Genomic DNA, 24,899 nt, shown 5'->3' with positions numbered 1-24,899 from the left:
GAAATTCATAGTAGCAGAAGAAACCATTAAAAATGATAAAAGAACATTCAGCCATTAAAAAGACAACTTTTTACGGTGATGTCGCACTTGCATTGAGCAACAGCGGGGCTATTTTAAAAAAATTCTGGTAATTAAACACCTATTTATTGGTTTTAATGATCATCATGTTAATAAAAATTTTGCACTTACCACATTAAGATTTCAATTTTTCGATTGAAGCCTTCAGAATAATAAAATGAATTTTTTAGGATAGCTACCTGATCGTTAGAGCAAGTTTTTAAAAGCTAAATGGAAAACCTTTTTTATGTGATTTTATTTTTTTATGGGCCCTTGAAGTTATGAACATACTGGGTAATTTTATCTTTCTTGGCATTTAATTGTTTTTTTTATTCCATTCAAAGATCTAACGATAGTAAATGTTACCATACTGAATTGGCCTATCTTTCAGCTTAGCACACAAAAAAAATCGAGCATCTAGCGCAATAATTCACGTCACCATAAATAAAAATCTCATCGTACTCGGCGATAGATGAAAAATTGAAAAAAATGTAATAACTCCGAAAATACGAAAAATCGCATAACACACATGGGGGTGATTCGGATAGCCCTCTAAGTTCTCTACCTCCCAGCTTCAGTATATCACTACTTTTTGGGACACCCTGTATAATTTACTGACCTACAATGTTGATTTCTTTGTTCGTTATGTATGCTTTTTCTTTACAATCTGAGAAAGAAACACATATATTATATTAACTGTTAAATATTGGAAGCATATTTTACAAATAGCATAAAGCACAAATTAATAATCTTATATATAAAAATGAATCGCAAAATGTGTTGGTAAGCGCATAACTTGAGAACGGCTGAACCGATTTCGATAATTCTTTTTTTATTATATTCCTTGAAGTACGAGGATGGTTCTTATGTAGAGAAAACGTAAACATGTACCACGGGCGAAGCGTGGGCGGACCGCTAGTAGTTATTATATAAATATAGGTGAGTATTTTGTTCTTTGATTTGGCTGTTTAAAATATCTAATAAAGTATTACCATAATAAAAACATCTTATGGCAAATTTATGAAAAAAATTAGATTTGCTCAGTAAATATTTGGTAACAATACTTTTGTTGCATTGTTCCTTTATATGTATATTATTCATTCAAATGTTCATAATATGTTACATTATAATGTCAAGAATCATCATACAACTTCTTAGGTAGGTACATAATATAGATGCCCAGTATACGTCAAAAACATATTTAAATGAATAATGAAATTCTTTCGATAATATTGATAAGTAATAAGATATTTCAGAGAATATAGACGCAAGGACAAACGCGACTATGGCGTGAAGCGAGGTGATACAGTAGACTATATTACAATGTTTCGTCATTAGTTGAATAGTTCCAGTGCAAATTTTGTAGAAACACAATTTCATACGTAAATATGTGCATTTATAAAGACAGATTATTAATATTTTGCGATACAAAGTAGTCTTATTGAGACTGCGTATATTACATAGAAGTGAAGACGTTTGTTGTAGCATGCATGTATTTGAAGCTAAAATACAATATTAATAATACTCACTGGCCACCGCTGGATGTGCTCGGTTGATTGAGGAAACCATCCATCCCGCGTGAAAAAGCATGGAAACTTCAAGAAGTAATCTAACTTGTTTCTTTACAGTCACCACCAAAACTTACGAAACGCTGTCAATCTAGTAATTTATCAATATTCAACTGGATAGAAAGTTCAACAGGCAAATATAATAAGGCACTCAATGGAACGGGATCGTTGTAGAACTAGCAATTGCAATAATATAGGTAGAATTAAATCGTATCGCAAACTATATTATGGAAGACACAAATACACTGTCACGAATGCAACTGTCATAAACTTTTCTTCTTGTCAAAAACTTCAAACTACAGAGCACAGAAGAATGACAGCACTCAGATGTCTTGGCGTATAGTACGACATAAAAGAGATGAAATTAATTATTTTGGAACTAATTCGTTTTTCATTACCTGGCAACCCTGAATTGGCAATGTAGCTGTCAAGTTGAATAAAAATTTGTTGTTTTTTTCGTGAAGTGGAGAATTATTAAGATAAAATTGTTATTTAGAACAAGAAATTTAAATAAAAAAGGAGACATCATGAAAAAGGTTAAACGTAGCGGTGTCCGTGATGTGGTGTATAAAGTTTTTATTCGGTGTTTGTCCGAATTTCAAGCTGGAAATTTATTGACTGATTTGGAAAACGTTTACAAACGTACAGCAGAATATACCGGTGAGATTCCATTTATTTTTGCTCAGTACTACGTAAAATAGAATATTCCATTAGTAACGAGTGTTTAATGTATGTATGTATGGCGATTATTACGTTTTCGCAATTTAATTTGAGGTTATTTGTATGTAAACAAAAACTAGTTTTTATAGTGCGACCAGCACAATTTGAGTCAAGAAGTTATATCCAATCCAACCAGCCTCAAATAAAGTACCTAGTTTAGATTTTACTACATAGTATAGTGATAACTGTTTTCATACAGCTATCTATCTATTAATCAATCAAACCATAAGAAAAAAAATCATATTTACTGTATCATATTTACAGATACTGAAGATGCCCCGTACCCTCTTGCCAGTACTTCGAAACAGAGTGATGATCAGTCCTTTGAAGGAGTAGAATATTTAGATTTTGATGAATTATATTAATGTACAAAATTTATCTACAAAAAAAAATAAAAATATGTGGTTTTCAAATCGCCTTGTTTTTTTCTACCCGACGGACCCAGAAAGAGGGTAATGTATTTGAGCTGCATGTATGCTTGTTTGTTTGTATGTTTGATTCTATGTGTGCCTCTGCAGTCTAAACACTTGACCGATTTTTATAAAATAACTAATTCCAAATACATTTAAGTAAAATTTGACCTAGGTAGGTCAATTAAAATACTAATGTATTTTTGTCTTAAATTACACTGCTACAATGAAACAATTATAACGGTTTAAATCGCGGTATTTATTTTAGATTATATTATATAGATTTTTGGATTTTTATTCTATAGTATCAAGATCGCTTGCGTCGCAGTATCAGTGTTGCTATATGAGCGACGGTGGCGCCCTCATTTATTTTCATCTCTTTTGTGTCGCACTGTAAAGTGTAAACTAGCCAGACCATAGACAATAAGCCCTCCTCAAGAAGTTCTCAAGATTTCTCGTCCGTGGTTTGTGTGGTGTTATAGTAATATAATAATAATATAATTGTCCGTATTTATGCAAAATGGAACCACTCGACAAATTTCGTTTTTTGCTTTTATTGAAGAATACTCATTCAAAAGTGGTCTAAATTCTTATACAAACAAGAACCACATGATTTTTACGTTGGAAACAAGGTATACTAAAAGCAGAAAGGAACCACCAGCAACAACGAATAATACCATATTAAGCAAAACCGAACCACAGCACCACGGGACTGCTTTGTTCAAACAAATAAACGATATTACTATCATGTCATTTTATACAAAACAGATCCACACCTACTTGGTACCATTATACATTACACATATTTCTATTAATAACAATTATTTTTAATACACAAAATGGAACCAGGTTTCTGTGGTATGGTTATGCGTAAAATAAATACATAATTTAATTGTAATTTTTTATTGCAAAATAAAACCACAAGCATTCGGTTCTATTATGCATAAATAAATATTGTAAAACATTCTGAAACCCATCATCGCTATATGGAACCAAATGCCTTAACTTGTTACAATGCTTCTCATCTTTAAACAACGTATTTCATTACTTAAATAGCTCAAAGTGCAAAACTCCAATTTTTTAAGTAAAACGTCGAACATCTGTCAATATAGGTGACATTCAGCGAAGTAGTTCGAATACGTGACGGTGTTTTTTTCCTCCGCGAAGTAAGTTCTATTGTTTTTGTTAATTACCTTTAAAATTAAATGTGAAAATGTTTAGTAATAAATAAATAAGCAAGCAATGGGTAAGAAAAGCATTGGAGACGAACACCGAAGATAATAATGAAGATACAACGGGTAAGTAGTTTTATTTAATGCATTTAAGTACTTATTGAATCTGAGATGCAGGTACGCTTTATCCACTTTTGATTCATTCCCGATTGTGGTGTGATTTTAAGAAGATAGTTCATTAAGTAAGTACAAGAGGAATCCTCTGTGGATTTACGTATTTTAACGACAATGTCGTTGTTCACGAAGGCGCGGCGAGTCGAATTAAGAGATCATTTTGTTACGATTCATCTGTCATTGTGAGATGAAACTACTAAAGTCTAAACCCTGTTTTAAAAATAACTGTCGATGATCTAGGTACCTACCTACTATTTTGGTAAAATACGTTTAGATGTATTTCTGATGCCGCTGTAACAACAAATACTAAAAAACAGAATAAAAAAAGACGTGTGGCACTCGGGGACTGCCGCGGTAAAGCTATTGCATAGCATGCCTTCAAGCCACACCTCCGAGCCCGTCGGAGTGAGGTTTTTTCGTTACGGAATTTCTCGATTCAGTCCCCGCGCTCAAGGCCCGCGATAGAAGCTATGCAATAGCTTAATAAATATTTAAGAAGCTCCCATACAACGTGATTTTTTTGCCGTTTTTATAGATAATGGTACGGAACTCTTCGTTGCGCGAGTCCGACTCACACTTAGCCAGTTTTTTGTACATGGCGCATGTACATACAACATACTTAGTCGTCTAGTAGGGACACGGCTTTATAAGAACTAATAATATTTTGCTGTCGCCATATACCTACGTATAAAAGCCACGCGGCTTTATTGTTTTGATTTAAAGCTTTTTTCTTTTTATTACAGAAGATAACGAAGAACCTTATACGTCGCTGCCTCTGGAGAAGCTTTCTTCACCTTCTAGCGATATTCAGTCCATATTACATCTCATTCCACAAGATGCACAGTTTTTATAGCGGTCTCATTAGTGATGATGCAAAAGAAGACCACATAGATGGACTAGACACGGTGGATTTCGAAATCCAATTTGATGATAACGTCGAATAAACGTCCTATATAAGTATTATTTTATATATTTTATTAATTAAAGCTTTAATTACGATATTATAAATACATAGTTTCATTTATATCATTAAATCCCTGGGATGTGGTTCCTTTTTGTATAAGAGAAAACCTATCAATTGATAAATGTTAAAAGGAACCACATGCACATTTTCTTAATTATCTAGAAAGTTTAAGAATATTCAGAGCAAATTTATATACACATACTTAAATAAGTAATTTATCAATGAATTTAAATAAAATAAATTTTAATTTTACTTCATCTGACAGAGCTGCAAATGTTTTTGTAAATCCTTTAATATCTCAGAAGTGCGTTTTTGCTGGGTGGTTCCTTTTTGCTTAAATACGGACAATTGTATGTACTTAGAAAAAACTAAATATGTTGAATTTAATCAATAAAAATGTTAAGAGGTCATATCTTAGCTCTAAACGAGACAAAGTATAGGTACATACCCTTTTTTTAAATGGTAATGCATTTACATGAAATGATTGACCATTTCATGAAATCAGTAAATCTACTGTACGGCCCTTAGATCATTAAGTAGGTAAATGATCTAAGATACGGCCACAACGGTTACACAACGGGTTACTTAGCCTTTAGAAGTTTAGACTTTACATTATATACCAATGTTGGTTTAATGCTATAAGTCGGGTCATGTCGGCCGTCGTTTAGGTAAATTGTAGTTTAAACTTTAAATATCTTTCTTAGATTTTTTACACTTAAATGGCAATTATTTTTAAGAAAATAACGGATTTACAATTAATTATAATAAAGAGTAAGATATCTTTAATCTTAGGCCTTAGCGTCTAAGCTATCGAGATTCTTGCAGATTTTTCTCGGTAGAAACGACATTAAGAATCAGAGGGATTTTAACTTAAACAACAAAAGAAACAATAAGAGAAGAAGTGTCAGAAGTGAAACTTTTTTGGCAAGTATCAAAGATACCTTTGCCCTACTCGACGACTGACGTGACGGTATTGCCATGATGCGACCTTAATAGCATATACAGACGCTCCGATTCGGTTGGTGCCAACCATCCAACCACGACCAAATCGGAAAGTGAAGAGAGCGGTCGGTCCGAAATAATTATTATTAATATTGGTTTGACGTGGTCGGATGCGCCAGCAATACCGACCAAACCAACTTCCTATCCGATCCAACCAAATTGGAACGTTTGGAAGCTTTGTTCCGACCAAATCGGCTCATTCCATAGAGTAATTTGTATAGGTAATTGGCTCATTCATATTCGCAACGCCGCCGGTGTAGGACGTCAACATGAACGCCGAGGGAGTTACGGTCACCGAACGTGACATATTTAATAAAATTACTGGAACTATATAAAGACTTTCCCTGTTTGTGGGACTTAAGTAACAAAGGTTACGCCAATAGAGATGCCAGAAATCAAGCGTATTTTATTATGTTAGAAGTATTAAAAAAAATTGACAGTTGCGGCTACATTAAAAACCTTGAAAATAAGTTATAAGAGCCGCATATGACTGTAATTTTCTCTATTTCTATAGTAGAATTTAGCCCATTCTCTTCGTACTATGGTCAACTGACATATTACTCTATGGTCAACTGACAGCTGGAAGGCCAACCGTCGGACAATCTGTAGCAATGTTGGAATGGTTGCCATGTCGGTTCCAAAACTTCCAATATGGTTGGCACCAACCAAATCGGAGCGTCTGTATATGCTTTTACTCTGGGACCAATACAACAAATAATTTGATTTTGGCTCCATCTAGTTATTCATTTCAAAGGCACATCTGTATTCCTAAACATAAATTATGAGGATAAACGATACATGTCTGTGGGATAAACAATGAACTCATTGTGTTGTTTACTAATTGATTTAGAGGACGTAGTAGACCTTACTAATTATTAATCCGCGGTTAATTTTTGGATTCACAAATTTCCTGAGGTTTTTCATCCATACTAATATTATAAATGCGAAAGTAACTCTGTCTGTCTGTCTGTTACTCAATCACGCCTGAACTACTGAACCAATTTGCATGAAATTTGGTATAGAGATATTTTGATACCCGAGAAAAGACATAGGATAGGTTTTATCCCGGAAATCCTACGGGAACGGGTTTTTCTCTGAAAACGCGGGCGAAGTCGCGGGCGGAAAGCTAGATGATGATATTATCTTGAAATAATTGATAATATGTAAAACATTAAATTAAACATATTTTCAATATTCGATTTTTAGAAGAAAATATCCAGCCACAAAATATGCTTTCGCTCTGATGTCTGCGCTGCAAATACTCAGTAACGAAATGTTTTGCTTTGCTTTAGCCTTTAGGTGAGGTGAGGGGTAAACAAGGGGTAAATAAAACAACATGGGGGTGTAAATTAATTTAATTATAAATAAGAAGCAGGTGTTAAACAATTCATAAAGAGCTAGGACATTTGTACGAACTACGAAATAGAACCATCACTCATAGTTTAACTAAATACTTTAAACAGATTTATACCAAAAAAGAACCGAGGCATGAAAATAGGCCGAACTTAAAATACAATAATATTTAAATTTTTAATAGAGATAGTTAGATATATATAATACAATACAATTAATTTAGTCTAGCTAAGTCGAAACTGTAACAATGTTGAATAAAATAACAATATGACAACACACAATAATTATTGTAACCGTCAATAATAATGCCTAATATTAAATATAATAAAATTTGGCAATCTGAGAAACCTATCTTCTTTTTCAACACATTATTGGTAAAGCCATAAAAATATCTTTTTTTTCTATTTTTGAAAGAGCGCGGGAAATTTAAGGTCACAACTTTTTTGACTGATTGGAACCACGCTCTTTTCGTAAACGTTTCCATATTAAAAAATATGTGCTCTGTCTACACAGCGACTTATAAATAAACTATGAATGTATATGAAGATATTTATCGGCCGTTTCCAGTTTCATCAGCACCGTAAGATATAAATAAATAGCGGTAACTTATAGCTAGCGAATATAAATAATGAGTACATTCAATCGACACAAACTTATCATAAATGTAAACGTCTGCAGAGCGAACCGGCACGCATATTATACTAGTATTACTAAGCAACAGCCACATACCACGCGAAGGGGCACAGATTTCAGGTCAGGTTTAAGATTCCTCTTTTATTTTAGCAAGCATGTTATGCTATATATCCTCTATACTTATATATACGATATATTTTTGCTTAGCTTTCAAAATACAGGTTTTTTGGTGATTTTAGTAAACGTGAGGCATGTCAACTTCGAATGTCAATATCAGTTCAAGAAAACAAAATTTAAAAAATTAATTTTGTAAAGCTAATTTTGTAAAAAAATGACAGAAGAAAAATATTTTTCATAAGATTTTAAAAATAAATTCAAGATTGGAAATATGAGGGTAAAAAGGCTATTAGATACCATTAATTCATCAATTTATTTAGAAATTGCGTTTCATGAAATTGCGTTTACTGAAATCTTCATAAAGCCTGTATTTTGAAGGCTAAGCAATGCAAAAATATTTCGTATATATACCGAGCAAACAGGCACAACATACTAAAACAAAACTGAAATCTGAAACCTGACCTAAAATCTGCCTTTTTCGTGTGGAATGTATCTCTAATATGATACCAGTTTTTAGGTGGGAACAACATTTGAGATTATGAGTTTATTTAACTTTTTAATTCAGTAACTTTTCTATCGAAGTAAGAATAATAAAAATATTGAGTTTGAGTAGTAGGACCAATGTAGTAGGAGAGCCCGTGGGAGAGACCAAATGAAATTTATTTGACTGATAGTTTTTGATACACAGTATATGTCAGTCAAATAAATTTCATTGGTTTATCAAAAGTATGAAGGTGATGAAAAAAAATCTATATAAGTTAATTTAATTAAAAATAGCCATGACCACTTTTCGATAGGCAAGCGTTTATTGGCATATTTGTTTATAAAAAAATTTTTATAAAAAATATGTCTCATCTTAATATGTCTCTTTGTTAACCATCAGATCGGTGAAGGACGATTTCCCACGGGCTCTTAGACCAATATATGCTATTAAGAATGTACTCCAAATGAACGATGCTTGTTTATAATTTTAAAATATTCATGCCAATTGACAGAAATGCACAAAAATGCATGATGCATGAATGTACATCGGCATGATTTCTTGCAGTCAAGTTAAATATTAATTTAAAGTTTTATTTAGTTGATGAATATTTATTAATACTCCTTTTTGGCACAAATAGACGACGATTAAGACAATCGCTGACAAAAAATATATACAGTTAAAAATTGTCTTACCTAATTACAGCTAAATTAATTGTATTCAGACTTCACTTTAATTGAGTCAAGGAGCGCCAATATAAATCAGATCGGTTAAGTGTGACATCATTTACTATTATTTAATTTCAATTTAGTTGGTTAAATTTCCAGAGTGTATTCCTTTATAATATTAAATTATGTTAGGTATTATAATAATGAAACGTTCTTTTACGATATTGTTATTTTGGTTTGCCCAATTAATTTATGTAAATACGTGCGGTGTCGCGTCGCAGACCTAATCGACTCCTAAACTAATAAATACAATAAAAAAAAATTCATACACAATAAAAATAATTCCACGAAATAATCCATTCAGCCTTTTTTGAAATAATAATTAATTGATTTTAATTAAAAGTAATCTCGTATATTGTATTGTCCGTTCAGTGCGGGTGCGTTTCGAATAATCAAAAACATATTAAACGTATAATAACTATTGATATATTCATTTTATTTTGTAAAATAAGTCAATCTAATTGAATTAGGCCGAGGTTTACATTGAAAAAGTCTATAAAGTCAGTCTACAAGCAAATATCTTAAAGTAAATACAACAGACGGCTTCAACTTGCAACGGAATGTAAAAATGCAAAGTTTAGTGAATATTCGAGAACAGTGTGACGGTGTGACGTAATCAATTAACACAGATTAAAATAGACACCAATAAAAGGATTTTCTTTCATTAAATAATATTTCTTAAAATTAGGGATAAACACCGATATCGTATTAACGATCTGCATTTAACATAACTAAATTACAGTTAGTATCATAATTATAACACATTATTTAAATAAGAATATAATAAAGAGTAGAATTTTGTATTTTCTTAATTTGACAAACCTTAAAAAACTATCACGAACAACAGATGCAAATTGTACGGAAAAACTGAAATGTAACCGTTAACAACGTATGCATGACTGGGGTGGATCCTAAAAAAGCAACATATTTGTGGGGCAGATCATTAATACGGGCAATTGAGTTATGGTCGGCGGGCGGGGGCCGAGGGGAGGGGGGGGGGGCGGACTAACGCAAAGCTAACGTGCAAATAATATGGAACTGGTCGCGCTCTCCGCTTACTTCTTGGAGCCCGACGCAGCCTTGTTCTGCCTGTCCTGCAGCGGGATCTGAAATGTTAACACCATAATATGTATTTAGGGAAATTTTATGAACAATACATACAAATCATTGCTAATTCAATATTTAATCGGGAGAAAAATCTTCGTTTATACACTTATAGATCAAGAGCCCACGACGGCCAGACTTTCCTTTCTTTAATAAAGTTGAAAGTTTCTCTGTATATGTCTCCGATACAGATAAGAACGACTAGCGATTATCAAGTCTGCGTTGTGGTTGTGGGTATCGTCTCGAAGTAATACTTGCTAAGTTGTTAAGGCCAAGTTCCTACGCACGGGTGGGATCGATTGCCCTCTTCTATTCACTTTCATGGCCCGCGGCTATGTTCATCGCCGTATTGCATTTCTTGTACGTTCAGATGTAGGCTAATTATATTTTCTTAATATTGGCCACCAAAGGTGGAAAGACAGGGAAACACGTCTACTGTGAAATGCGCAATTTATTTAGATAATAAATAGTTATTGATAAAAAGCTACCTGGCAAATAGGAAACAATACCTAGTGCACACTAAAAGTTTTGCGTTTCTGGCCACCCATATGTTTGAATTTCGAATGTTATATTTTTTTAACATATGAAGTCTCATTAGTTGAGGAAAAAAAATTTGGCGGGTAGCGCTTGTCAATTTTTTTTTATCTCAAGTTGAAGTTCGTTGTCCGTAGCAAAAACGGAACTAACACGAAACAATTTTAGGGCGATGATTTTTGATGATTTTAAAAGTTCGCTTTCTCCGAAAGTTTGCACTGCTCGCCTTCAAAATACTTTTGGGAGGGAGGCACCTCATTTGAGCACTGTAAGGCATTGATATGCTGAATTTCATCGCGGCCGTGTTTCTCTCCATGATGAAATTCGTGAAGGTCGACCTTCAACTGCGATCACGGAGGAAAATATGGCTACCGTCAGACGACTAATTTAAGAAAATTGCCATATCACTTATTAGGAGATTCGAGGACATTTGGGGATTAGTATGAGCCAAATTCAGAAAATTTTACATGAACATTTCAAAGTTAGGAAGCTTGGTTGCCGGTGAATTGCTCCAAAACTCACTCCAGAACAAAAACGACATCGAGTAGATTGGTGTTAAGAAATGCTATTAAAGTTAACAATTACGGACATTTTAATGCCGAGTATAATATCGTGACAGGATATGAAATATTAATATGTATATGGTTATATTCCAGAAAGAAAACACCAATATTCTTTGTGGGTGTTTGAAAGTGACAGCAAACCAACCAAATTGAGGCAGGCGAGAAGGGTCGGCAAACAAATGATTGCATTATTTTTCTCTAAGACGAATCCTGTCTGCACTATCCCACTTGAGTAACAAAAGACTGTTAATGCTGAGTGGTACACCACTATTTGTTTGCCCAATGTCTTAGAAAAAATAAGGGAAAAGCGACCTAGAAGTCGCATCTTGTTGCACCATGGCAGTGCTTCGGCGCACACCGCGAACAAAACAAAGTCATTTTTGGCTTCTGAAAACATAGAGCACGTGACTCATGCCGCACGCAGTCCTAACCTAGCACTTAACGATTTCTTCCTTTTCACAAAAATCTATGATTCAATGAGTGGTTCGACATTTACGTGACCAGAAGAGACCGTGATTGCTTTCAAACAGCACGCAGAAAACATACCCTCGGACCAGTGGTCCTCATGTTTCCAGAAATGGTTTGAACGGATGAAAAAGTGTTTTAAATGTAACGGAGAATACTGTAAAAAGTAGTAAATATAATATAAGACAAATAAATTGTTTTATTTATTAGTTACGCAAAACTTTCAGTGTGGCCCACGTATGTGAAAATATTAAATAAAGATGAAAACCAGGAGATGATGGCTTACAAATCAACATAACAACATAATTGATATGGAGTACCCCAAGGGAGTCTACTTGGACCGTTACTATTTTTAATATTTAGGTATATTAATGACTTGCCAAAAATAACGACATATGACTGTACACCAATGTGGTACCACCTTTCTTGCGAATAAATTTCATTTTTCATTTCATTTCATTTCATATAATTTGAGTACCTACCTATGCTATTTATTAGTGTGATATAGGCATGGTAATTTGGCATAAGTAACTGAATACTAAAATATATTTTTGTCACAAGTCGCAACGAAGATATAGCCACTGCAGGCCACCAAATTCTATCCGAGATCATTCAAAATATCTAAAGTTAAAATCGCTAATTTTCATTCCCGCAAAAAAGATATTCGTGATACTAGTTAGATGTAAAATGTAACTGCTAACGACCCCATGGTATACGAGACTTTTCTATAAATGGGTAAGGATAGGAATCGTAGTGGCTGTTTTTGCAAATATTTAAAATATACTTAAGATAAACAATGTGTTTGTTTTATTTCTTAGAGAAAAAATGCTACTAAGAAGAGTACTCAATCAAACCACTTTATTATATATATTGTTTCAGTAATAATAAAAGAAAATATTTATACAATTAAATTCTGAAACATAAAAGCACAAACTGAGAATGATAAATCAGAATTCATACCCAACATAATTAAATTGTATCAATGTATTGTAATTTGTAATTTGTACAGTGAAGTGGTTTGTGTTTGAACATATTATATTTTGAACAACTCTTAATACTAGGAAGCAGGTATTACGTATCATTCGCGCTACAGTTAAAATAATTAATCAGAAATGATTATTCTTCGAAAACTTCGATTCAATAATGCAGCAATAAAAAAGCTTTAAAAAGGACGTCGTCAATATCGGGTTTCTAACAGAACATTATTGTAACGTTTATATTATAAAACGTGTAAACAATAAATCAATCGATTATAAAATGTCGTCCAGAAACAATCACAGCCATCAGGAATGCAAAGGGCACCTGAACCATAATGCGCTTTGAAGTATTTTTTTCAAACGTCGCGACGCGGACTAGGCGCCCGTCTTCAGCTCGTATTCGTCGTCTATGTATTACGCAAATTACTCGTAACGACAAAATTACAGACGACATGCATTTACAATACCTAATATCGTAAAGGGCTGCGGTTTCAGCTAACTGCGACGATTTAGTAAAACGATCGGACGGACCGATTGTTATAGCTGTGTACCCCCGGAACGAACTTCGATCGCATATTGTGGAATGATTCAATGAAATTTGCAATGATATAGCGATACACGTAAACACGCGCCGACAGCCGGGATCAATAGTTTAAGTTCGAGGCTCCGCATCTCAAAGTGCACGAGAACTAGTTTATGCGTCTCTAACATTTCCAACGAAAGTGAGGCGGCACGAGCCGAGTGGGCGTCCTATTGTTTATTTCTTTAAATAGATAAGCTGCTTACGATTTAATGAATTATATTATTTTATTACGATATTCCAAGATTCGAAGAAAAATCTCATAAATAAATTTAAAATAATTGTCTTCATATCGAAACTGCAAAATATAAGCATATACTAATAGTGGAAGTATGCTTTTTCTTTATATTAACCCTCAAAGCATTTTTAATATATTTTATTTGTCTAATTGCCTTCTAACATAATTTAAGAGAAGTCTCAATGTAGAAATGTATAAGAAATTAAAAGAAAGGATTTATTATATGCATCTCCCCTGCAATCATACTTCATAGCGTCTGAGGTTTGTCTCAAAGTATTCTATGAAATTGAAATTAATTTGTAGCAACTAATTATTATAAAATATTAACAAAACTGCTGCTACTGCTGCTGTTAAAGAAATAAAACTGTACAAACAGATAGATACCATATCTTAATAGATGTAATTGAACAAAGGCTCAGTCCTAAGGCAGCATGTCCGCAGACCGAGCCGTGTTGCGAATTCACAATTGTTTTGTCAAATTCATCAAAAGCTACACGTGTTCAATTGGAAGTTCGCGTCGATTGTAAGGGCGAGGTTGTTTTAAATATTTAGTTTTTTAGGTGATGGGTGAGTATAAAATGAATTAAAATATAAACTTCGCGGGATGAACGCGGAGCGAGGACAGGTTGACGCGTAGCGGTGACACGGTCAGGGTTAGAATGGAAAATCGTTCCAAGGATTCAGATTTAATTTCACCTAGGTAACTGAAGTAAACATTATCGTTAATTTAACACACCATTAAGTATCTACACCGTAGGTCAGTGCGAGAGCCACAAAATCACATATCATATTATCTCGACGATTTATTTAGTCTTTAAAATATGAGATGTGATGAAAAATCTTTCCTTTTATTGACATTGACGTGAGTAAAAGATCACTACAAATATGAAAATTTGTTAAATTGGTACCTATACTCCAGTATTCAAATCAATACGCATAATATTTTATCATTAATATCATCGCCGAAAAAATATTTATGAATTTTGGAATCTGTGAGCTATCTCCACGCATAACAACGATGTGTGTGAAATGTCTTTACCAATTTGTAACAGCGTCGGATGAATATTGTTTTCGCAAATATATTGTTAAGCTGCCATTCCATATTAATTCCTGTTAGCGGTTCCGATGTGTGTCTGCCGTCTGCCATTGAACTTGAATACTCATTGATTTTCGTTTTTCAATCGACGCTCAATAGTGATTCAATCACATTGTAATGTAACTACCTACAATTATTGGGAGCATGTACTTTTAAGGAATAGTGTTAGGAATATAATATCGCGCATATAATTAAGATTTTTTAAGTAATTTAGGTACACTTGTATTTTAGCGTGTGTCTCAGTCTCCATTATTAACGGGACATCATTCATCTTACAATGGTCTCGTTCTTATTTTTAAAGACACCTACAAACGTTTGGGTTATCTTTAAAATCAAGACAAATCTTATCAAGCATTAATTAATATATAATACAAAATTCGCTTATTGTTTTTAAAGACACGTACGGTAAAAGGGCATACAAAAACCACTTCCAATATGATCATACAAATGAATGCATATTTTTCTTTAATAATATCTTTAAAGCGAATTCTAATAATTGAAAAGCCATACAATAATTAAATTCTTCGTTAGAAATTAATTCTAGAAAAGAAGTCCGTAAAATTGAAGCATTTAATTTCTAGCTAGATATAAAATAAAACAACGGTGCGCTTTTTCCAAAGTAAAAAAAGCGTTAGTTAACTGTAAACACGAACGAAACATAGAAGAAGCCACCGACCAGCTCTTACAGGAATATATCGCGAATAAATATTATTTTTCAAAAAACATGACATAAAGTTTGGTGTCTGGTGTAAGTGAATACACACAATAACACATACGGGAATGAATTACATTTCCCACAGCCGGAGGCCCCAAAAGAAAACCAGATTTACTTTAAATACTACATTTAATAATTAAAATGAAACTTTTACACACATGTCTGCTCGGTGCAGACCTGAGTTAAGGAATCAATATACATTTTTAATGATTATTCTAAAGAAGTCTTAAAAGAGAACACAGCAAAACCACGCTCGCATTCCGTTCCCATGGGAACGGCGTAGTCAGCAGTTTGCTGTTAAGGCCGGGACGTAACAAGTGTTTCGGGCAGGGGATAGACAAAACATTCGATATCGTTCGTTTATTTGGCTGCTCTAATGAATCGAGGCCTGTTCTAGGAACTAAGTTGTCAGTTAGTAAATGAAACACAAACAAACGAACAACAAACGTGTCATAAACCGGTGTCCTACAATGATATCGGTTTACGAGTGTTTGGCTTAGTGTATTTTAATATTTAGCGCTTACTTCCCTGCGTCCAACGCTAGCAACAATGACTTTATCGTATTGTTGTTCAGCCCCGGTACTGACTGATCATTATATGGAAGATATTTATAGCTAAAATCATTCCTTACAACATAGCTCTTTATATAGGAAACGCATCATTATGTTAACAATGGTCCAGCAATTATAACAGTCGGAGAAAATTACGAACAATTAAAAACCGACTTCTTGTAACGTATAATGTGTTTCCACAAATGTATATAGAATTCTTAAACGCCTTTATAATGATTATTTTTCCGACCCAAATATCGACCAATAGAATTGCACCATTCGACGCCACGTGGTACAACCTACATGGTATTATACTGATAATTTTTTGAAAATTTTCTCTGGTCGTTGACGTCAAACTGACAGGTTCAATTCAATTGTGAAATTATTGGCCGACATTTGGGACGGAAAAATAATCTCCCGAATACCACACGAGCTTCAAAATTATCTGGCATTTCCCTCAAGGTTCCCTGCAAACAAATAAAGTCGTCAAGTTTTTCAGGAAAAATCATTCGCGCTTCGCGCTCGTGATTTTTTAACCTTGACTAAAAACTTGACTCCTTCATTTGTTTGCAACGAACCTATCGGAAAATACCCGATAATTTTGTAGCTCTTGTGGTGTTATAAGTGATAATTTTTTGAAAATTTTCTCTGGTAGTTGACGTCAAACTGACAGGTTGAATTCAATTGTGAAATTATTGGCCGACATTTGGGACGGAAATATAATCCCCCGAATACCACACGAGCTTCAAAATTATCTGGCATTTCCCTCAAGGTTCCCTGCAAACAAATAAAGTCGTCAAGTTTTTCAGGAAAAATCACTCGCGCTTCGCGCTCGTGATTTTTGAAACTTGACTCCTTCATTGGTTTGCAACGAACCTATCGGAAAATACCCGATAATTTTGAAGCTCTTGTGGTATTAAAAGTGAATATCGATATAATCGATCGTAATTGACTTTTCATAGCGGTGAGTCACGGTGTACCTAATGGTCCAATTTGTTCATCAGTAAAATCTGCAATCATCACCCGATCGACTTTGAATAACATGTTCATTTCTAACTTATCGATGTATTGTTTCTCCTCGTAATTACCTAGTTTGCAATGTAAGAAATATTAACAAACAATAATGTGAAGGTTAATCAGTCGCGTAAAAAATCAAGGTACTATAATTTTCATGAATACAGTAACTTGTAATTAAGTATTTAATTGTTATAAACGAAGTAGTAGTTTGCAATTTCCAAGGATCCGGAGATATTAGTCGTTATTATATTCTTCCATTCAGAACATCTAATGTATAAAATTCTCGTGTTTGAAGTTAAACTCCTCCGAAGCATATCGAGAATCGAACTTCAATTTTTTATACCCCTAAGTGATAAGAATAAGGCAGAACATCGTTTTTCAGAACAAATAGTAACTTCTATATATAGCCTGCACTGAAAACACAAAAAAATAAAAGAATAGAAGAAAAAAGAAATAAAAGCTATGTAAACTGACCGTGGCCCGCTGGTCGTCGAGTCGGCCCGACTGCGCCTTCATGAGTTGTGCAAAGAAGTCGTCGTCCGGCTCGGGCGCCGCCGGCCGGGCGCGCGGCAGCTCCGAGCGCTGGTCCTCCAGGCGCGAGCCCTGCACCACGCACAAACACATTAACAAAACGAAAACAAGCAGTCATATGGACTGCGCATAGACAATAACGCACATACAAGATAACATAGAACCCATAATATTTTAATCAAATGTGCATAACGCGGCTGAAAGTCTCCACTTAAAAAAGGTACATTGTTACAAAAAATAACATTCTAACAGAAAAATCGCAAATTACGTAAAATATACAAATATTTCTAATAGATCGATACACATGGAGCTGCCTGTAAACGTAACATTTTTATAAAAAATATATTTCCATGGATACTGAGTTCGAGGAATAATTAAGAGCATCCTACGTAAAGTATTAAAGCTACCTAGAAACAAAAATAATATTATCAAGTACAAAATCATTACGTATAGGTGAAAGTACATAGGAAAACCATCGAAAGCTGGGGTATTAGCAGAGCCAATAATTTGGAGCACGTCAACGTTCCCAATTACCTATAATCGGTTCCCGGGTTATCGACACATTAAATACGGTGTTGACAGGACGTATCACTGCATTTTCGCCTATTCGTATTTCAATATTTCGATTTAGCCGGTGTGTATTTAGACAAAGAAAATCTGACGTTGAATTTTTAAAGTGAAACTTTTATTACATCGTCTCAAACTTTTTGGTCTGTGTAGCGCATGTCGCGTGTATCGCGGCTGCCGAGTGGGTATACCTATTCGGCACGCGACATGCGCTACACTGTGCGCTACACAAAGCAGTGTTCGGAACCGTTCGAACAGTTTCACTTTTATCGTGGTTTCATAAAACCACACAACATTTTTTTTCATTTCATTTCTTCTCTAATATTGCAATCATGCCATTTAAAAAATAAACGACAGGCGGTATGTATAAGTTTATATTCAAGATAGATAGATGTTTTATTTCTTAGTGACATATCACACTAGCGGATTGCGAGCGGTTTCAAAGCGGAGCGGGTGCGCAACGAATACGTTGCGGTTGCGCAGCGAATTCGTTGCGGACGCGTGGCAGATGCGCAACGTTTACGTCGCAGTCATGTACACTCATTAACAAAATGGAATCCGTGCTGGTTGTTACTTATAACTTGTGATAGTATAATAATTATGAGATCATTATTTTTTACGAGTTTCATAACATGTTAATGTTTAGGGTATTGTTTTATCTATTAAATCTTGGTCGAAATGCAATCAGATAACTTAATTGCTCATTAAGAAAGTTCATTAGTGAAATAAATGTTAAAGCTCCTTAACTAAAACAGGGCTATCTTATTATTAGATAAATAGCAGTGAATAGAAAATTTTATCAAGCAACCAGCAACTCACTATCACTTTGCTCATAATTAGGTTCACAAAATCTCTTTATAACATACGTTGCTATGGGAGAGATTATACTGGTCAGTCGTTACATACTTTTGGAATGTATGGTACATTCTAAAAGTCCTAGTAATTCAATTTTATAGCACCTTTTTTTAACAACTCCAGTTGTTATTACATCTTTAGTTAACTGTTAAGTAAGTGCATTTCCACAGTACGGTTAAAAAATTGAGTGCTACAGAAACGATGGAAATATTGAATGGAAGTTAGGCAAGGCGGAAGGGCTGGCTTTTGTGCGAGAGTATACAAAATGACGCGTCCGCAACGAATTCGCTGCGCAACCGCGGCGTGTTCGTTGCGCGCCCGCAACGTATTCGTTGCGCACCCGCTCCGCTTTGAAACCGCTCGCAATCCGCTAGTGTGATATGTCACTTAGGTTTATGCAATCTATTAATTAGCTACTAATTTTAATAACAATATTAGGTATAAGATAAAAGAACGTCTCAGCTTGTCACGGGCACTCCGAATGTTTGCGTGCAACTTGCCCCGCGTCCACCTGTCGTCCAGAAATAAACAACACTCGCTCGCTACTAGCTTCAATATGCTTAGTTAATATCTTATGCGCTCGTTCGACTTCTCTCTTGTAAAATAATAACGTATCAATAAGTATAGCCATGAAAAATAGATGCAGCTAACAGAGACGTCACAAACATTTTTAAAACGTGTTTTATTAATCTGTAAGAGCATCGGATGGCGCTAAACTAAGAAGATTTTTATCTCTGAATAGGTGCGACAGTAAGCCGATTGCACCGACATGAAAATCTGTTATTGACAAATAAGATACACATATGACGCATCAACGCTACGAATAATTAGCCTGAAAGCCTTTTCACGGCCAACGCGTACGTGTAAATCCAAATCCAATTTCTCCATTGTCAGAAATGTTAATGGAGAGGTGTGTTATTAATTAGACAATTAAAATTTACCGGGAATTGATAATTGTTATTATGTTAAACATTAACCGACGTGTCCCGCGCCCTGACATCTCGTCGACGCGACAAACAAAAGGGAAGCAATTTCGCTGGTTTAATCTTAATCTAATATCTAATATATATTATAAAGGCGAAAGTTTGTAAGGATGTATGGATGTATGGATGTATGGATGTATGGATGTATGGATGTTTGTTACTCTTTCACGTAAAAACTACTGAACCGATTACAATGAAATTTAGCACACATATAGAGGGTAACTTGGATTAACACATAGGATAGGTTTTATCCCGGAAATCCCACGGGAACGGGAACTATGCGGGTTTTCCTTTGAAAACGCGGGCGAAGCCGCGGGCGGAAATCTAGTACTATTATAAAGGCGAAAGTTTGTATGGATGTATGGATGTTTGTTACTCTTTCACGTAAAAACTACTGAACCGATTACAATGAAATTTAGCACACATATAGAGGGTAACTTGGATTAACACATAGGATAGGTTTTATCCCGGAAATCCCACGGGAACGGGAACTATGCGAGTTTTCCTTTGAAACGCGGGCGAAGCCGCGGGCGGAAATCTTGTTATTTATATTTCGATAATTAATAATTAAATAGTGCTAAAATAGTGTAAGCGCAGTTCGGTTCGGAAGGTCCGCACTTTAGTGTGCACGTCGCGGGAGGGGGCGCGGGGGGAGGGACGCGATACACGAGTTGCGGGAAATGCAAAAGTAATTTGTAATATATACCGAACGGCCAAATGGGTGCTGGAGATTTCTATGGAAGTGTCTGAATTAAATTTACAAAATACATATATTTGCGAATGACAATCTGCCGTTTTCTGGTACATATTTTAATAACATGTCCATACATGTTATTTAAATATGTATACCAGAAAACGATTATTTACGAGTATTACGATAGACATATTGCAAATGAATTACAAGGCAATGATTAAAATAGGGTAGTATTTAAACGAGTGACTGTAAATTAAAGTTTTAGTTAACAAAAATAATAAATTGGGGTAACAGAATTACTAAGTGAGCGACTGACTGCGAGCGATGAAAAATTAATAGATCAGCAACTAACAAATAGTTAGGGAGCCAGGTGCAAATTGGGTTCATTATTTCCTCTCAAGAGATAATTCGTCAGAAGCATCAGAGTATAGTATTATAAAGCCTCGTGAACGTCAGCTGGCGCTCGGTTGGGGGGGTGAGCGGTTGTAGCCTCCCACGCACGTAGGAAAAAAAAATACATTCATTCATTTCCTCTCAGCTAAAAATTTGTCAAATTGTAGCTAACCCAATATCTTAACGAAAAAAAATAATCAGCTGGTTACAGCATGGTGTATTATACGTCAGCTGGTGGCTCGAACATGAAAAAAAAAATATTATTTTCCGTGATTTCCTCTCAAACAAAAATTTACCTGATGATAGCTTATATGTAACTGTGGATAAATATATAAGTCAGCTGGCTGTATCTTGGTGGAAAAACCGTCAGCTGATACTTTGAAACTTATTACATAGGAGTTAGACAGAAGCATCTATTGCCAATTTATATGCATCAGCTGACTAGATTTTCCTCAACTTATTGCTAGCTGATTCTTTTATTTATCGCATCAATATATTTTTAACACTCTCACTCACAAATTTCTGACAATAGACAGAGTAGTTACTATCAGTTCAATTTGTTTTTGAAAGTTTTATCAAATAACTATTTGAACAATTTATTTTAGTGTTTTTAGTCACTCTAGATGAGCGTAATTTAGTCGCTCACTTAGTAATCTATTCGCTCAACTAGTAATTTAGTCGCTCATATAGTAATGTAATCACACAGTTAGAATTCTAATATATCAAATGGATTAATCACAATCCTCCTTTAGTGCGCTCAATCTGTATTTTATTATCAACTAATTTTCGTTGCTTGTTTAGTTTATTTGTCGATTACTCAAATTCATACCGCTCAAGTTATTAAATCAGTATCTCATAATCAGTCGCTCACTTTGTTTTCAGTCGCTCGTTTTATTATTCCCCATTAAAATATAGTCAAAAGTATATAATATTTTTGGTATGGAGATTAGTGACGTGAATATTTTTTTTAATAAGCGCTCGCGCTATATATACCTTAGGTTTTTCAGACGGTATCTAATCTTTAGACAAATGGCCTTTGGACAAATGGCAGAAATACAATCCGATATCGATACAAATTGACATAAGTTTATGACGTTTAGCTAATGCCGGCTACCTCACGGTCCAATTCCAATGTTGCCCCTGCTGCAGATACTTACGTGAGTAGCCGGTCTAAGGATTCGGTAACGGATAACTACGACGACGACCACGACCAAAATTCCCATCTAGCCGACGTTTATTCAAAGTAAAATATTAAAATTTCCCGTTATTCTGGTACTCGGAAAGAAAAAAAACTAGAAGTCAACTCAAAGTCGGGATCAACTGTAGCAATGATTGAAGTAAAAATTGTTACATTACGGTAACCGCTACTGGCCTTTTAAAATATCTACTTCGAGATTATGTAGCCTAAATTTACGAGGGTTATCATTTTAGCTTATAATATTTACACTACAATGCTTAGGTAAATAATATGTCAAGATGAATTTGAAGAGCACGCGCCACTAAGTATGGGACGCTTCAGTAAATCCGTTAAGGTGAGTTTTGTACGTAAACATCTCATTAAAGATGTAAGATAATGATAATGTGTTTTGTATTAAATTGAAGCTGCGTAAATTATTGAATGTTTTCTAAATCTTATGATGACCTAATTTATTTTCTGAACACGAGACTGTAATCATCGTTCGGTTAGGGCATTAATGAGATGTTTTTCTTTGCTATCTTTCTTAAATGACCTGTTAAAAAATTCGTGACATGTATACCTAAATATTGCAAATAATGAGAAAGTTAGCGGCGCAATGATGTAACAGGCGCTGACAATGAAGAGGATTGGAGCGAGGCAGGTGGCGAGCGTCTAGCGCGGCGTCTAGTCGACCGGCCTGTACTGCCGGGCAGCGGACAGCCCCGCCCGGGGGGGGGGGGCCACATTAAACTTACACCTCACCGATTTGTTCTAAACCGCACAACAATGATTGTCGTGACACCCCTGCGGCGCGCCAGTGTTCTTACCTACGGAGTGGAACCTATTCATGTCGGATCGGTCCATTATTGCCGTCACTCGTTGTGTAATGGGTGTCAGCGTGTCGCGCCTTTGGCGTGCGGGCGAGATGTAAGGGCGTTTAAATTGTTTATCCGAGGTGACGGGCAAGGTCACGTTGCTTGGACATTGTTAGGTAATGGATTCGCGGATATACCGCTTATTAAAGGATGCTTTTATATAACTAGGGCGCAGCGGGTGTCCGGTGGAGTAGTGAAGAGGTGTTTGCGCAAGCCGACATCTTAATGCTGTTAACATTTCTGTCGTTTCCTATGATACTACCGTTACCGCTAGTAAAGCTAAAAGCTTAGCAAGCACGGTATTTGAAACGTGTCCCTGCACGTCACATTTTTCTCAACATTTCAAGTCTAATTGTTTTTAACACAATAAATTTAACCCGCCTTCTAATTGTCAGAAATAGACCAAATCGAAATAGGGCACATTCAAAGTAGGTCACCTTTACATTTTATACCAAGTTTTTTTAATGGAAGTAAAAAATGTATAGAATGAACATCTAGAATATCTAAGAAAGTCCAGACTTATTAATGGTTAAGGTAAAGGAAGTTTTTACCGGAAATTGTATTCTTTTAAAAGGTATACACTTTTACATACTATGCTTTTACCGACTTCTTTTTTTTTGTCAAATCGGGACAGTGAGAAGTAAGTACCTTAAGTATAGTTGAACCATAAAACAATATAAAATAAAAATAAATTATAATATACGAAACCCGCTTTCCTTGGACACGGCATCACGCGTGAACGGGTGGGCCGATTTCGATAATTTTTTTATTATATTCCTTGAAATACGAGGGTGGTTCTTATGGAGAGAAAACGTAAATATGTACGACGGGCGAAGCCGGGGCGGACCGCTAGTATAATATAAATAAAATATATTCGCTTTACATACATTTGTATAAAAAATACAAGTACATTTTCAATGTCTTCATCGTTAATGCTTTAAAGTTTCCAGGAATAGTTTATCAGCGCTTCGTTGTTTTCCAATGAATTTGTAAAGAATATTCAAGGTTAATTTCTAATGGATGTTGCATTGCAACGCGCGATTGTAGGTATAAAAGTACATCAAATGTTCGCATATGCAGTTAAGGGATGGTTCGCAGGGTTCGAATCCCTTAAAAAGCTTTTTATTTGACGTTATTTTAAAGAATTGAAAAAAAAAAAACTGACCACGAGGCGGGAATCGAACCCGCGTCTTTTTAGAATCAAATAGTGAATAAAATCGAAAAAATTCGACTCTTGATCATTTTATTATCATTAATAAAGCATTATAGCAAAACGAAATATTAAAGCTTTTTATTGTTAAAAACAATCGCAAAACAGCGTTTACCAGAATAAAATATTCGCGAAGACAATAGCCATCAAGCTCTATAATCTGATTTACATGAAAATATAGAAATGCATTACAACATTATTATTGGAATTCAGTTCTTCAAGTTCTCAAGTGGCATATCATTGCAAAGTAAAAACACAATACAAATATATTTTTTGCTAGAACTTGAAAACTATTTGCTTTAAATGTGATCACCATCACCTTGGGGTGACTACTGACTACACCACTTCAAGTAGGTTTCGTTTTGTAAACGGAAAGGGATAAGGCAGGATTCATG

General features: G+C 34.8%; 2 protein-coding genes and 2 long non-coding RNA genes across 8 annotated transcripts in view; 2 read left to right on the top strand and 2 right to left on the bottom strand.

Moving 5' to 3' along the window:
• The window catches only part of cyc (basic helix-loop-helix ARNT-like protein cyc), a 74,524-nt gene extending 72,596 nt beyond the window's left edge, over positions 1 to 1,928 (bottom strand). For 3 of the 5 annotated variants that reach the window (XM_090106246.1, XM_090106262.1, XM_090106233.1), the window contains exon 1: positions 1,587 to 1,928. Coding sequence is in view for 1 of the 5 variants with exons in the window: in XM_090106233.1 (XP_089962359.1) it covers positions 1,587 to 1,630 (44 nt within the window). In the remaining 4 variants the exon portion in view is untranslated. Of the gene's footprint in view, positions 1 to 676; positions 725 to 1,586 lie in introns of all 5 variants that reach the window. The other 2 variants (XM_090106239.1, XM_090106255.1) reach the window with 2 other exon arrangements.
• Positions 1,929 to 1,969: 41 nt separating this feature from the next.
• LOC149911417 (uncharacterized) lies at positions 1,970 to 2,758 on the top strand. Its single transcript, XR_016457148.1, has 2 exons — positions 1,970 to 2,285; positions 2,610 to 2,758. It is a non-coding gene; the product is annotated as an uncharacterized LOC149911417 (long non-coding RNA).
• A 791-nt stretch (positions 2,759 to 3,549) lies between these two features.
• LOC149911416 (uncharacterized) lies at positions 3,550 to 5,415 on the top strand. Its single transcript, XR_016457140.1, has 2 exons — positions 3,550 to 4,053; positions 4,845 to 5,415. It is a non-coding gene; the product is annotated as an uncharacterized LOC149911416 (long non-coding RNA).
• Positions 5,416 to 10,379: 4,964 nt separating this feature from the next.
• pins (G-protein-signaling modulator pins) overlaps positions 10,380 to 24,899 on the bottom strand; it is a 41,615-nt gene continuing 27,095 nt past the window's right edge. The window contains exons 9-10 of the mRNA XM_090106182.1: positions 17,694 to 17,822; positions 10,380 to 10,485 (exon numbers count right to left, since the gene is read on the bottom strand). Of these exons, the coding sequence (XP_089962308.1) occupies positions 10,435 to 10,485; positions 17,694 to 17,822 (180 nt within the window). The 3' untranslated portion in view covers positions 10,380 to 10,434. The remainder of the gene's footprint in view (positions 10,486 to 17,693; positions 17,823 to 24,899) is intronic.

The sequence above is a fragment of the Colias eurytheme genome, chromosome 1 (assembly GCF_061535395.1).
Source record: "Colias eurytheme isolate Ceu_HAF_F1 chromosome 1, ilColEury1 Martin Lab GWU primary, whole genome shotgun sequence".
Classification (NCBI taxonomy): domain Eukaryota; kingdom Metazoa; phylum Arthropoda; class Insecta; order Lepidoptera; family Pieridae; genus Colias; species Colias eurytheme.
The sequence above is the reverse complement of the archived record's forward strand: the minus strand, read 5'-3'. Positions and strand labels throughout refer to the sequence as shown.